The 16,280-nt window shown below is 41.7% G+C and overlaps 1 protein-coding gene across 1 annotated transcript; it reads left to right on the top strand.

The window, feature by feature from the left end:
- The first annotated feature begins 1,349 nt into the window (after positions 1 to 1,349).
- LOC149011497 (uncharacterized) lies at positions 1,350 to 1,862 on the top strand. The gene has a single exon (XM_089162677.1). It carries the CDS (start codon positions 1,350 to 1,352, stop codon positions 1,860 to 1,862), a length of 513 nt encoding a protein of 170 aa, XP_089018803.1.
- Positions 1,863 to 16,280: the final 14,418 nt, after the last annotated feature.

Raw genomic sequence — 16,280 nt, forward strand, 5'->3', positions numbered from 1 at the left:
TTCTTCGACGGTGGGTGAGTGAGTTCTTACCCCCGTATCCAACCTTGTGTTTGAATCAGTTGTACACTCTTGCGGTCCGTCGAACCGATCGTCTCGCCTCGGTTGATCATCGATCCTCCGAAGTCCTCGGTCTCCTTCACGGAAATTCTGATCAATATTCCGGTCTTCAGCCGAGTCTGCGGTCACGTGGCAATGCACGTCTCCCGAATCGCGCCGATCAAGCTCTTGTGGTAAAACCACTCGTCCGGTGAGCATGCGGAGTGCTTGGCTCACCTCCAAGAGTTGAATCTTTACCTGATCCAATTGATCTTGGATTGTATCGGGGGAGAAGGATTACGTCCTCCCTGGCCACCATCTACCTCGATAGGATTTTGGCTTTCCTGGGGAATATCTGGATTATTCACTCCAGGGATCTGAACACCGGAATTGCGTTGTGCAGCGGCTGCTGATCTAGTCACCATGGCTTTTCAAGTCGTTTCCCACAGACGGCGCCAATTGATGCGTCCAAAATCTGCTCAGCCCTTAGATCTCCACGTGATGTCCTGCAAAACGAAAAGCGTCAGATGTGGCCCGACCGGCTGGGGTCGGGAGTCCACCTCCGAAGGCTAAGTCGGTTGATGAACTTAATCACAAACGGCTCGCTAGAAGCGCAGAGCTAAGGAATGAAGAACTGGGAAAGGTGATCTAGATAGCAGATCGCTGATAGTTTAAGTCTATCAGTATGTATCTAAACCTGAGTCTCAGATAGTATTCTTTTCGATCCCCTCACCTTGTATGGTAGTGAGGTTTATATAGAGTGTACCTTCGAATCTCCTTCGTTGGATGCACTTGAGCCTTCTTCGGGTAGTCGTTGGATCTTATCAGTGAGATCCGTTGAGCAATAGACTTCTACTAGTTTGGGCTAGTAGAGGACTCCTGAGATAACCTTTAGGTTATGCGATGTTTATCCCTTCGATAATGATTATCTGCAGCCGTCAATTCGAGTCTGCCATCATTAGGGTGATTACCCTAATCCATAAGTAGGATTAGGGCACGCTTGCAACCGAATAAGCTTTCTTCTTCAGCAAGCCATCTTCTGGATCCGGTTCGCTCGGGAGCAAATCAGTTCTCTCCGTCTCGACCGGGGTCGAGGGTCGGACCAGGTATGAACCCGGTCTGATCATAATCCCTCCGTATCAGGTACAAAGCTTGTTCTAGGACATTTATGACCATGGGGTTGTGCTGGGTATGTTCACATCTTTTCCCATTAGTATGGGAAGTTAGGACTTAGAGCTAAAAAATGCATCTTTGTGAGGTACCCTAATAGCTCTAAGGGATATGTTATGTACGGTGAACACCTTAGTGGAGGTATGACTGAGATTGAGTCACGAGATGTCGAGTTTCTTGAAGCAGATTACCCTAGTTTATCTGATGCGCATAGAGATCTTGACCAGTATGAGATAGAGGAAGATCACAGTGTACCAAATCCTCTTGGCGAGGGTGGGGAAAGACCACATCCTTTAGTCACTAGAGAAGAAATTGGTCATAGTGCACCAAGTGGGAGCACGAATGTAGACTGTGAACCTAATGGGGACACAACACCCATAAACGATTGTGATTTCAATGCACGTAGAAGCACAAGAGGACATATTCCCCGTTGTCGATTCGAGATTGATGGGCACGCCCTTTTGTGTGCCTTAGCTGATGAGGAGGAGCCTACATCCCTAAAGGAAGCGCTATCATTACATGCTAAGGACAAATGGTTGGCTGCTATAGAAGATGAGTTGAGTTCTATGGAAAAGAACCAAGTCTGGGAGTTAGTTGATCCTCCACCTAATTGCAAAACTATTGGAAACAAATGGGTTCTTAAGGTTAAGCGTTAGGCCGATGGATCAATTGAAAAATTTAAGGCACGACTTGTGGCGAAGGGCTAAACCCAAAGAGAGGGTGTGGACTATGATGAGACATTCTCCCTTGTGGTGAGAATAGCATCCATTCGTCTTATTTTGTCCATTGTGGCAAGACTAGATCTTAAACTCTTTCAAATGGATGTTAAAACGGCATTTCTCAATGGAGAACTGGAGGAAGAGATCTATATGGATCAACCAGTGGGTTTTGAGTCTAAAGGATATGAGCGCAAAGTTTGCCGTCTTAAAAGTTCCATAAATGGCCTCAAACAAGCGTCCAGACAATGGTATTTTAGATTTCATCATGCCATAACTTCTAATGGCTTTGATGTGATTGAAAAAGATCATTGTGTGTATATAAAACGGTCCAAGAAAGGATTCTTAGTTCTCTCTTTATATGTTGATGATATCCTTTTAGCAGGGAATGACATTGACATGATAGTCGCCACTAAAGAGTGGTTGTCCTTCACATTTGAGATGAAGGACATGAGTGAAGCCAACTTTGTGTTAGGCATCAAGATAGTGAGGAATCGCTCAAAGAACTTTCTTGGTTTGTCTCAACAAACTTACTTAGAGAAAGTCCTTGAACGATTCCATGTGCAAAATTCAAAGCCCATTGACACACCAATGGACAAAACGTGTAGACTGAGCCTAGATAAATGCCCTAAGAATGAAGAAGAGAAAAATCAAATGTCAAGAGTACCCAATGCTTCTACGGTTGGTAGTCTGATGTACACGATGATATGCACGCACCTAGATATCTGCTATGCTGTTGGGATGGTTAGTCGTTACTAGAGTAACCCAGGACTTACCCATTGTTAGGCAGTGAAAAGGATTTTCCGTTACCTTCATGGGACAACAAATCTCATGCTCACATATAGTGGTTCAGATTTGAGGTTGAGAGGTTACCTAGATGTTTACCAGGGCAGTGATTAGGACGAGTGAAAGTTTACCTCAGGTTATGTTTTTTGTCCTTGGAGGTGGAGCGGTTACTTGGGGCATTAAAAGCAAACTTGCATTGCTTTGCCCCGATGGAGGCTGAGTATGTTGCATGCTAAGCTGTTGTTCAAGAGGCAGTTTGGCTTAGAAGACTTTTGAGAAGTCTCAGCCTATTCTCACATGCAGATGATGTGATGCAGTGAGTTAGTATATATTTATGAAGATGTCACCAGCCATGGAATTGACCCACTCACACGGGTAATTCACCTTGGCGCTTGTAGATAGCGAGCAAGATGAGCCTAAGGGTTTGTAAGGCTTTAAGGGGCTTTCAAACAATTGTCAGGTGTTTTAGTTGGAACTAAGATGAGACCTCAATGGTCGTACATAAAATCATCACATTTCTGTGTTGCCTGGATTGTAGCCGAATGTGAATCTTTTATAATTGGTCAATGTGTGACTAATTGTAGAAGAATCAGGTTAGGCGCTTTAAGTAGCGACTGAACCAAGATTCGTATGGTGTATTTTCTCTTTTGTGACATGCCCATATCAGTGGGAGTTACGCCATAGCATGCATGTTTGTTGCATGTGCTGAAGTTGACCGATGATGAGATTGATTGGATGGATCCCTACTTCGTCACTGTGTGAGCCATCAGGATCACATTTTGTTGATCCTACTTGTACCCTTTACTTTAGACTATGCCACGAAGAGGACACCCAATGATGCTACTTTAGCTTGTTCCTTAGGATCATGGATGATGCGGTCTCGCAGGGCAAGACTGGGAAAGCAGTTGGGGATAATCCAAATGACATGACGGCTATGGGAAAACTTTTCATTCTATACTCATCAGTGATGTGACTCATTGGTCGGGAGACTTGTCATTGGACGAAGTCATGAGTACATCATATGAGGATAGTTCACATTTCTCACTATGAGGGATCGAGAATGTGGAGCTGGGTATAATTGAATTGTTTAGGGTATATGAGATAATTTTCGAGTGATGTGCTATGTTGGTTAGATGGAGATTTGATATAGCACTCCTACCCTAGATACATCTCTTAGGTCGCACATTCCATTTCCGCATTGAAAGGATTAAAGTTGATGAGAGAATTTGGATAACTCCGCCACCTTGTGGCGAGTGGAAGATGTTAATATTAGTGGGTGGGTCCCACTACAATTTGCGCCATAGGTGGCGGCAAGATGGTTATGTAGTCTAAGATGACTACACCTCTATTTAATTGAGTCTATTGAGGACTCTAATATTCCCTCCCTAAGATGAGTCTAAGGAAAACCTTAATTAAGGAATTAGGGTTGAGGGAAAACATTATAAATAGAGGGATGGAAAACCAAACAAAAGCATATGATTAAGAATACTCTCCCATGCTCTACGAATTCTCTAAGCTAATCCTAAGCCTCCATCATTGTGGTTCACCGATTTGGAAGCGTGGAAATAACCTATAGAGTTCACAAGCTAAAAGAAGAAGATGGGAACACAAAGAGGCACCTCCCGTGTCTAGATCCATTGTAGAAAATCACTATGGTAAAGGATCTAAAACTAATCCTTTCATTGATTTAGTTTAACAGTTTGATGTTAGAAATCCAATTGAATCCAAATCAAAATCCCCTGCATTTCACCTCTGTTACAACTCATCTTCAGTTGGGTTCTGGATATGACTCAAATTCGGTTCTATTTGGTTGGGTTTTTGTTTTTTGGCTCTCAAAACTACTCCACCATATTCCTTCTCAAAGAGAAGACAAACTGAAAGAGGGCAGGCACTGTGTTTTCTTCCTCACAGGGATATGTTCCTTCTCAGAGTTGTGCACAGAAACAGAAGAAGCCTTTAAGAGGGTTTAAATTTGGCATTTATTCTGAAGAGCCTTTCAACTACCTATTTAATCAAATTTTGTTTTAACTCCTGTGATCTGAGAGTTCATTTTTTAGTGATTATGGCGATGTTCGTCTCAAGTCAACTATTACATTCCTATTGTTAAACTAAATCAATGAAATGAAGAGTTTTAGATCCTTTACCTTAGTGATTTACTGCAATAGATCTAGACACTGGAGGTGCCTCTTTGTGTTCCCTTTCCCTTCTTTCAGCTTGTGAACTCTATAGGTTATTTCCACGCTTCCAAATCGGCAAACCACAATGATGGAGGTTCAAGATTAGCTTGGAGAATTTGTAGAGCATGGGAGAGTATTCTAAATCATATATCTTTGTTTGGTTTTCCATCCCTCTATTTATAATGTTTTCCCTCAACCCTAATTCCTTAATTAGGGTTTTCCTTAGACTCATCTTAGGGAGGGAATATTAGAGTCCTCTTTAGACTCAATTAAATAGAGGAGTAGTCATCTTAGACTACATAACCATCTTGCCGCCACCTATGGCACAAATTGTAGTGGGACCCACCCACTAATATTAACATCTTCGACTCGCCACAAGCTGGCGGAGTTATCCAAATGTTCTCATCAACTCTAATCCTTTCGATGCGGAAATGGAACGTGTGACCTAAGAGATGTATCTAGGGTATGAGTGCTATATCAAATCTCCATCTAACCAACATAGCACATCCCTCGAAAATTATCTCATTATACCCTAAACAATTCAATTATACCCAGTTCCACATTCTCGATCCCTCATAGTGAGCAATGTGAACTATCCTCATATGATATACTCATGACTTTGTCCAATGATAAGTCGCCCGGGCAATGAGTCACATCACTGATGGGTATAGAATGAAAAGTTTTCCCATAGCCCTCATGTCATTTGGATTATCCCCAACTACTTTCCCAGTTTTGCCCTACGAGACCGCATCATCCATGATCCTAAGGAACAAGCTAAAGTAGCATCATATTGTGTCCTCTTCGTGGCATAGTCTAAAGTAAAGGGTACAAGTAGGATCAACAAAATGTGATCCTGATGTCTCACACAATGACGAAGCAAGGATCCATTCAATCACTATCATCATTGGTCGACTTCAGCACATGCAACAAACAAACATGCATGCTATGGCGTAACTCCCACTAATATGGGCATGTCACAAAAGAAAAAGCCATACGAATCTTGGTTCAGGTGCTACTTAAAGCGCCTAACCTGATTGTTCTACAATTAGTCACACATTGACCAATTATAAAAGATTCACATTCGGCTACAATCCAGGCAACACAGAAATGTGATGATTCTATATACGACCATTGAGGTCTCATCTTAGTTCCAACTAAGGCGCCTGACATTGGTTTGAAAGCCCCCTAAAGCCTTACAAACCCTTAGGCTCATCTTGCTCACTATCTACAAGCACAAAGGTGAACTACCCGTGTGGGTGGGTCAATTCCATGCCTTGTGACATCTTTATAAAATATACTAACTCATTGTATCACATCATCTGCATGTGAGAATAGGCTGAGACTTCTCAAAAGTCTTCTAAGCCAAACTGCCTCTTAAACAACATCATTGTAACTTCTCAACCTCAAATCTGAACCACTATATGTGTCACATCCACCCAGCCGGTATCCTATCTGGCATACCCGGGATGTGATCCACAGCCCGAAGATCTAGATCGAGCGAACATGCCTCCCACATACGCGATAACATAATCATGAACAATATAATCATTGTATAAATTAAGCAATAAATAGATCAAATGAATAAGAAAAGATAATTAATCAGAGTGCGGAAATATCAAGTATCAACTTCACATAAAAATGATCTCAAGGGGAAAGAGTGATCAGAAGTCACTCCTTCAATCATAGCGGAACAGTGGTTAATCCAACTTAAATACAAACAGTATATGAGAGTAAATCCATAAGAGTTAGGGGGAAAATATCCAAATGATTACAGTCATCCAGGGAAATGGGGCCTACACATAGGTTTCTTCTATCCAAATGATTACTTCTTCATAAGTATGGATGAAGTGAACCCAACGTGGCCGCTCCCTCACTAAGGTGGGGCTAACCCTGGTACGAACCATAATCCTCCTCGGCACAGCAATCCTGACTCTCAGCGTAGCCATCACCCGAAGGGTAGTATGCGGTATCATAGCTCGGGTCGTAGGATGCGCCATCAAATTCTTCTATACCTTCAGGATAATCTAACACATTGCACAAAAGGAATGAGTTCAAAAGAATTCAGCAAGGCAAGTCATTTAACAATACACAGTTCATTCGATACAAATCATGATAAGATGCAAGATGAAATGAGACAATGATTAAATATGATTCTAATCTTAAGTATGCTAGTCTCTAAGGTAGACATGCTTTAAGCCATAGCACCATACTTCTTTGGGTCGTCTGTCATTCCCCCTCAATTATAAGATATCTTGGGTCTGCCGTGGTAATTGGGTAAAGTCCTCATCAAGCCATGGTTGGGGATTTAGTCAACACTCTCTCACATCACCATTGGTATAAGTATTGGCGCATGTCGCGGCGAAGCCTAGCCCAATGCAAATCATCTACTTAGTCGTATCATGTCAGATCCGGATACTTTCCCTATGGCACCGACCAACTCGGACTACGGACTCATCAACCCTATTGGTCATCCACAAATGGTAAACGGGAAGCTTTCATGTCCTCTCACAAGTTGGTTACCGGTCTTGAGCGCCCGTGAGCCCAGGTCTATCCATTTGCAACCCTACCAATAAATGGCCCCTTTCAGGTATCCGCAGTATGGTTTAAGTCCCTCACAGAGTGGATACCGGTCTTGAGCACCCTTCAACCATACTCTACCACGGGTCGTTCGGTCTCAATACCCTTCCGATTCGGGTCTGATACAACAAGGATAATCCTAACCATATACCTAGACAATCCTATGCATGTCATCCAACAACCCGGTAAAGCGTCGATGGACACCTTCCTTCGGAGAATATCCCATACTACTCCCTCCGATGTCCAAGGACAGAAGTGTTGAAATGACACTTCCCAATCCCAAGTCATATGTAGTCAATCACAAGCTCAATCTCATCATATCATACTAAATCAATGATTCATCATATAAGCAAGACATATCATAACATGATTGATCATATATATAAAGTCATAAAGTACAATTGAATATGATATTCTAAATGATAGGTAAGATTCTACTACTGATGAGAAAGCATATAATAATCATGTATGGTAAAGGAATACATATAGGAACATAACCATTAAGTTCTCATAATGTAAGCATGTTGATATAATTAACATACTTGAGTTAACGACCATCCTTACCTTAATCGAGTTGTAAATAAATTCAATGATCACCAAGAATGGTCCCAAAAATCAATGTTGATACCCTAGACAACATACAAGTAGCATTAGAGAAGAAAGCAATCGAATCAAAGGTCAAACGAATCAATTCGGCCACAAACAGGGTGATCTAATATCTTGGTTGACTGGCTGGTCGACTGTCAGTCGACCAAGACTTGTTATGCTCAGGGAAGAATTGAAACTTGGTCCGAAATTGACCTTCCGGTGCTCCGATCGACACGAAATTTGGAGGGCATGTTTATAACAGTAAGAGGATACTACACACTAATTTCCATAATGATCCAACGGTCCAATCAGAAATGTCCAATTCAAAATCTTAAGTTCTATATGTTAATTATCAAGAATCAAATTGGAATTGATTGAAATTGTAAAGGATGATGGGAATCAATCAAGTGAATGTTAAGAATCAAGTTAAAAACTTAATTTCATAATACTCTAAGCTTAACATGCATCTACATATCAGTTTTGAATCAAGAATAGGTTAATATTGAAAAGAATCAAGGTAATGGAGTGCAAGTAATCTCAATGGAATCATAACATAGCATGAGTGGGGGAGGATCAAGGAATTGAAAAGGGGGGAAACTCATGGTTAAGTGTTTGCAAGGTTGCAGCACTTCAACCATGGTCTGAAGATCATAGATTGATAGAAAATGAATAGATTAGAAGAAGAATAGAAGGAATCATACCTTGAGTTGAGGATTAACGTATAACACTAATGATTTGAGTCAAAGATCTTCCCAAACATCAAGAAAAAGCCCAAGAGAGTGTCCAACCTCGAGCTCTGGAGTGCAAATGATTAGTCTAGGTCCTCATTCACGAGTTCCAAAAAGTAGGGGCAAAATGGGAAGTGATTTAGTAAATTTCCGGATTCCATTTGTGAAACCCAGCCCTAACCTAACCCTGACCTTGACCCGGTAACCCAGTTGTTTTTAGGTCCGAAGACCCGGGGTAAAGAAAGAAGCCAACTATGGGCCATCTCAGTAGAAGACATGGTGTTTGACTCTTAACCCATGGATGTTGTTGATGGAGTTCCATACTTGGATGCCTGTGTAGATTTGGAAAGGAAGCTGCAGTTGTCTGATGATGAGATTAGTCGAAGGACTTGGAGTACTATCTGACTTGGTTTGAAGGTATTTCTTCACACTTGACTTGTTACTTGATGCGTATGCAAAAGCCTATAAGGTTTAAAGCCCATTTGATCCTCCAAATCCCTGATTATTCCTTACTGTCTGCCTTGGTCGACTGACTGGTCGAGTGGGCCACTCGACCAAGCACTCGACCAAAGGAAGGTGAAATCCGAGAAATTGTAATTTTAGGGTTTTTCACTCTTATTTAAACCATACTTCGTATTTCTTTGTTACGGCTGCCTCCTAAACACTTTGTGAACGTGAGAACACCTCTCCGAAACTCTCTCTGGTGATTTCAAAGATTCCTCTACAGATCTGAAACCTCTCTTCTCTGTTCTTACAATTCAAGGTTGGTATCTCTTCTATATTATTAATTCTCTTTTCTTGATCTTGTTCTTGATTGAGATCAGGAAGTTGATGCTGCATCCTTGCAACCATCCCTTCGTGATCTCCTTCGTTTCTTTGAGATCTATGATCATCATCATGATCTCAACCCTAGCCGAAGATTTTCTTGAAACCCTAACCCTTGCTTGAGTTATGGAAACTCTTGTTAACCTCCCATGCGAGGGAAACCTCATGGGTAATATTTCTAGTAACCTAAATTAGTTTTCCTATAATTTTCTTATTGCCTTTGGCCAATTATTTAATTTTCTTTCATTCTGTGATCTCAACCTTTTTATGGGAACCATAAGGTTGAAACCCTAAATTCTTGGGTTAAATCAAGAACCCAAATTTTCCCCATGACTTGATGTTTTTATCTTACTATATGATCCTAATATACCTTAGGAAGTTCCCCTTCGAATTTCGGATCATTCCGACTTCAAATGAAGAAGTTATGGCCAAAGTAGTCTGTACAATTCCGTACTGACTTGCTTGGTTGACTGCTTGGTCGACTGGGCCAGTCTACCAAGCACTCGACCAAAGGAGTCAGTAGCTTCGTTTTTCGCCCAAATTGATTCGTTTGCTCTCTGATCTTTTAGGCATCTTTCCTAATGTTGTATCTATGATTGTTAGGAGTCTATTTGCTAAGTTTGGAGTTGCTCTCTTTGATCTTTGGATCATCTTCTTCGATAATCAGGTAAGGACAGTTAATTCCTTAACTACATAGATTACTTGTTCTCTGGTTTCTACCTTATGAAACTATGAGTTTACTTACTGTTATTATAATTTAATTCTGATCTCTTACTGTGAGATCAGTAGCACTTGTTTATATTATCTTTTTCATTTTTCATGTTATATGAATTACCTATTATTGCCTAATCTAATTTTTCTTTTACATTCTCTTGTATATGATGAACTGTTGGTTGTATATGTTATGACTGATCTGAGAATGTGTTTGCTTAAGTTTGGTTTGGGATTGGGAAGTTGTCCTTTTGACACTTCTGTCTTGAACATCGGAGGGAATAGTATGGGATGTTCTCCGAAGATGCCCATCGACGCTTTCCCGAATCAATGGATGTCATACCTAGGGCTGTCTAGCAGTGTTTGGCTAGGATACACCCTTGTTATATCAGACCCGAATCGGAAGGGTATTGAGACCAAACGACTCGTGGTAGCAATGGGGATTCGTGGGCGCTCAAGACCGGTGAAAAGATCCGTGAGAGGACATGGATCACATTGTGGATACTCGAAAGAGGCCATTTATTGGAGGGTTGCATATGGCTTGACTTGGGCTCATAGGCACTGAAGACCGGTGAAATGATCCGTGAGGGGACATGAGAGCTTCCCGTTTACCATATGTGGATAACCAATAGGGTTGATGAGTCCGTAGTCAAGGACTATTAGGACTCTAGTGGAAAGGTTACCGGAAAGGATCGTCAGGGACGAGGAATGGAAGTATCTGGACCTGAGTTGATGTAACTGAGTAGATGACTTGCATTGGGCTAGGCTTTTCCCTGACATGCGCCAGTACTTATGCCAAATGGTTGTGAGAGAGTGTGTTGACTTAACCCCCTGCCATGGTTTGTCCTGAGGGATGAAGGACCCATTACCAACCGGCTGCTCAAGACCGGTGAAATGATCCGTGAGAGAATCCAAGATATCTTAAATGGTTGAGGATGTGAGCGGACCTTCCCAAAGAAGTATGGTGCTATGACTTAAAGCATGTCTACCATAGAGACCAGCATACATAGAGTTAGATGCATACATTCATTACTTGTTTCATACTGCATTGCATCATGTTATGTTTTGCCACATGTTATCTATGATGTTATGGATTAACTTGCCTTGCGAGTTTCTTCGAAACTCATTCCTTTTTGTACATTTTCTTGTTAGATTATCCTGCCGGTCGGAGTATTATGACGAGCGAGACATGCGAAGCACAAGCTGATGAAGCGTATTACACGCAAGGTGCTGGCAACGATCAAGCTCACTCTGATGATCCCTCGGCGGATCAAGCTGCGTACTACTTTTGAGAACGGCATAGAGTTAGAATGGATTCATTGGATTGATGACGTCCATACTTATGAAGACGTTATCTATAAACTTGAAGACGCTTGATCTTAGTTTATTTCTTAGTACATTTGTTTCAGTTGTAATCCCTTTTGATTTTCATACTACGTTCCGCTATTTTTGGTAAAGTGAGTTTCCGCCTCACTTTACTCCTTTTTGATATCATTGGATATCTGGTATCTTTCCACACTCTGATTATACTGATTGTTCATTTCTGGTTTTGAACCTTGTTTATAATATTAAAACTTGATTTATTTCCTGTTTATGATTATGTTATTGTATATGTGGGAGGATGATTTCCTCGATACTTGATCTTCGGGGCTGTGGATCACACTCCCTGGTATGCCAGTTAGGGTACTGGCTGGGGGGGATGTGACGGAGTGGTATCAGAGCCCAAGGTTCAAGGAAATCCTAACCACAAAAAACAGTAACAAAACATTCCTGAGTCATAGATTCAGAAGTGACTCATCTACTCTTAGAAGTGAATAATAGAACACTTGTATTAGAAACTTGTTTAATGAAGCATAACTGAATACTTCTGAATAATGCACAATAATTATATTTGAACAAATATCATATAAGCAATAAAAGAAAAGTGCATAACACACAATAATAAAGTGAAACAAAAAAAACTTCATTAACTTTAAGAAAAGTTTACATCTGAAAAGCATAAATGGAAATCCTAAGTACAATCTATCTAGGTGATCTCCTCTGATCTCTGAATGCTTGAAGTCCTCGGCCATCTGAGTAATCTGTGACTCTATCCTATCTTGCCGTGACTCCATCCTCTCATATATCTGCTCCTGTTTGACCTCCATCCTCTCTAGCATGGAAGTCATCAATCTCATCTGAGCACCTAATCAGTAGTCTCTGGAACTGAATATGAAGGGCCTCCTGTCTCGAAGTGTGGTGTCCTGGGAATCTCATGATGCTCAGGAACAGCCTCATGCATCTCTGTATCCTCTGCCTGTTCATCAGAATCTGGACTAGCATCACCCTCATCTGCTGGAGCCTCCACCTCATCCTCATCCTCATTTGTATCCTCCTCACCATCTGGACCTGGGGATCTTACAGTTTGAGTGAGCCTCATCTGCCTGATTGTCCTAGTCCCAATGGCATATCCCATTGATCTAGTAAGCTCCACTGTATCCTCCAAACTAACTCCGAAGTGTCGGAAGATCAATGTCAGTAATCTCCCGAAGCAAAGGTTCCTCATACCAGGACGTTCCACCAGATCTATCATGACCTGCTGGATGATGTAGGACAGGTCTATCTAAAAGCCTGTGTAGATGCGATAGATGATTACGGCCTCCATCACTGAAACCTGATCGTGATGTCCGGCCTTCGGCATGATGTTTCGGCCGACAATGCGACCGATGATCCTAGCTGAATCTATCATCTGTCCACTGCGTCTCGGAAGGAAGCACCCTATGTCATCCCGAGAAGTGGCGCATCTCATGAAGCTCATATGGCATCAAGAATCGGTCTATCTCTGCCCCGACGGTTATCCATAAGCACTGTCGTGAATAGTATGGTACATGGAGAATGTGTGCCAGATCCCTAGTAGAGAAGCGGATCTGTGTATCTTTGACCCTGCTCTCAATAATGAGTCTGAAAGGACGACCCTGTCCTCTAGCCTCCTCGACGGATGTAAGGTTGCTGAAGAACAGCCTCACTAGCTCAGGATAGATGGGTAAGTTTGCCGTGAATAGATGAGTCCATGCTTGTGTGTCGAATCGCTGTCGAATCTGGAAGACCCAAAGCTCTCGCAAGTGAAGAAGGCTCCCGTACTCTATCTTGCAGTATTCGAAGTAAGCCTCATACAGGAACTCTGCATGTGGTGTGTCGAAGAGATCAAGTCGGTTAACCTCTGCTCTAGGTTGAGTTGGAACTCTACCTCTGCCTCGCCTAGCTCCAACTATCCTGCCTCTGCCTCGTCCACCTCTCTGCATGGTGTGATGTCTGTTGAAAAAGATGAGAGACATTGCATGGTAGTATTATTTCGAAAATTCTGCTAGAAGGGCATTTTCGTAATTTTCATCAAAATTGGAAATTTGGGGAAAATGTAAATTGAGCATACTAGCATGTGCGCAATACTTGGAATTGCATGTCTATGAAAGTTATTTGAAGAAAATCGATCAAAATCTCAGTCTAAAGTTGAAAATTCAGCAATAAGGAATTTGGGGATTTTGCATTCTAGGTCAAATTGGATTTTTGAAAATTTTGAAATTGGTAAGATCAAAGTACATGTTCATATTCTCAGTATCATTTTGAGTGTGTAGCAATTGATCTCGTGTGAAAACTCCAAGCGGTTTGAAAGAAATCGAAGTTTTTCTAAAGTTAACGATTTCGGTACGAAAGCGATATGAGAAGTGCAAGATTGTTGTAGAACTTGTTGTTTAAGCATAGTATTGTGCTAAAAACCTAGGGAACATGTTTCTAAGTGTTCCTAAGCATGATTCCTAGCATTAGACACAAGCAACACATGGTTTTTGAATAAATTTCAAGTTTGAGAAGATGAAAATGAGATGGGAATGAAGATTTACCTTGTGTGAAGTTGTTGAGTGTTGTAGTGTTGTTGTTGAAGCACCAAACTACTTGGAAAACACTTAGGAATGCCTTGGTACCTCTCCTCTAGAGTCCCCTCTCAAGTGTGCAAGGTTTGAAATGAGTTTGTTTAGGTTTTTAGCACTTAAAACCCTGATTTTCGCGTGCTGTGAACTTTGGTCGACTAGGCACTCAACCAAGCCCTCGACCAAAGGACCCAGTAGCCCCAAGTGCTGTTGGATTTTGGAGAAATGTGATTTTTGTCCTATGATTGATTGTTTGATGACTAAATGGATGTATTTAAGCATGATTTAAGATTCTTAATCATTTGGACTTGTGGATTATGTCGAAACTTCGAAATTCGTGTTTTTGACATTTCGGTGTTTGCAGAATGGTTACATTAAGAAGTGGTCGTGGTGAATCCAGTGGTCATGGAAGTGGTGAGATACCAATTGGTGGTCATGATCAGCAGACTAACACTAATGACCAAGGTACTCGTGATGTTCCCGATGCTCTGAATGTCGGAAGTTTTCGTGATATTGCAAATATTATGGGTAATATGATGCAGTAGCAAGCAGCTCAGTTCAACCAGATGTTGACCGGTTTCATGACTCTGCACAATGAGACTCGTGCTGGTGTCAATGGAAATCCTCATGCCGCAGTTCTGAATGCGGGTGGATTACCTGGAACTCCTCATACTCGTTTGATGGAGAGTTTTCTGAAGATGCAAATTCCTAACTTCACTGGAGTATCCAAAGATATCTTGTTTCCTAACAAATGGCTGCGTGAGTTGGAGAAAACTTTCCGTCATTTGCAATGTATGGAAGCCCAGAAGATTTTGTTTGCCGAGCAGAAGTTGCTACATGAAGCTGACGCTTGGTGGACTTCCACCCGGCCTGTTTTGGAAGGTTTACATGCTGGCGTTGTGTCGTGGGATTTGTTCAACGAAGCTTTTTGCAAGAACTACTTTCCGGAAGCTGTGAAGGATGCGAAGGAAGCTGAGTTTATGGCTCTTACTCAAGGATCTTTGTCGGTGTTGGAATACCAACAGAAGTTTGAAGAGCTTCACTTCTTTGCTCCAGACTCTTTGAAGGTTGATATTGCTAAAGCGAAGAAATTTTTCAAGGGATTGCGACCTGCAATCAGGGCATACCTCACCATTCAGCCTAGGTTTTGTGAGACCTACTCCTTACCATACTCTTGCTCTTCAGTCTAGGAGTGTAGGTCAGAGACCTGGATTTCAGCAACCAGGCCAGTCCGGTCAGTTTGGTGGGAATCGGCCGCCGTCAAATGTGAATGCTAGGCCTGTGAATGCTATTCCTAGGCCTTTGGATCAGAAGCCTCCGGTTGCACCTGTTTCTGTTGGACTTAGCAATCCTGTTTGCTTTTTCTGTAAGCAGCCTGGTCATTTTTCTCGCGATTGTCTGAAGCGGTCTGTTCAGCCGTCTGCTCCTGTAGTGAAGAATGCTCCTGTTCCTCCTTCTGGAAGAGTGTTCAATATTACTGGTACTGAACAGGATGCGAATCATGAAGTGGTTACAGGTACCTTATTTGTTGCTTCTATTCCTGCATTTGTGTTATTTGATACGGGTGCGTCTCATTCCTTCATATCGTCTGCATTTATCAAGAAGATCGATTTGGAACCTAAGATTTTATCTAGTTGTTTATCAATTTGTACTCCTACTGGACTGTTGTGAAAATAGATAAAGGATTAGTTAAGTGTCCTATTTTGGTTGATGGGAAGAATTTGGAAGCCAATTCGGTACTTTTGGATATGAAGGATTTTGATGTCATTTTGGGGATTGATTGGTTGACTACCCATAATGCTGTAATTTTGTGTTCTTCGAAGAGAATTCAATTTCGGATTAGTGGAAGTTCAATGTTTGAATTCCAAGGTGAGAAAGGAAGAATTTGTAAGAAGACGATGTCTGCACTGATGCAAGTCTATGCATTAGTTGCGGGTTTGCCATCTGAAGGAAAGTTTAAGAAAGGAAAGAAAGTAGAAGATGTCACATCCTCCCAGCCGGTACCCTATCTGGCATACCCGAGAGTGTGATCCACAGCCCGAAGATCAGGTATCGAGTAATCAA

Source organism: Hakea prostrata, chromosome 7 (genome assembly GCF_041222555.1).
Source record: "Hakea prostrata isolate BN-2017 chromosome 7, UWA_Hpros_2, whole genome shotgun sequence".
NCBI classification, from domain to species: Eukaryota; Viridiplantae; Streptophyta; class Magnoliopsida; order Proteales; family Proteaceae; genus Hakea; species Hakea prostrata.

What these genes read in the sequence shown, in the direction of transcription:
- LOC149011497 (XM_089162677.1), top strand. Translation starts at nt 1,350, where the DNA reads ATGACTGAGATTGAGTCACGAGATGTCGAGTTTCTTGAAGCAGATTAC.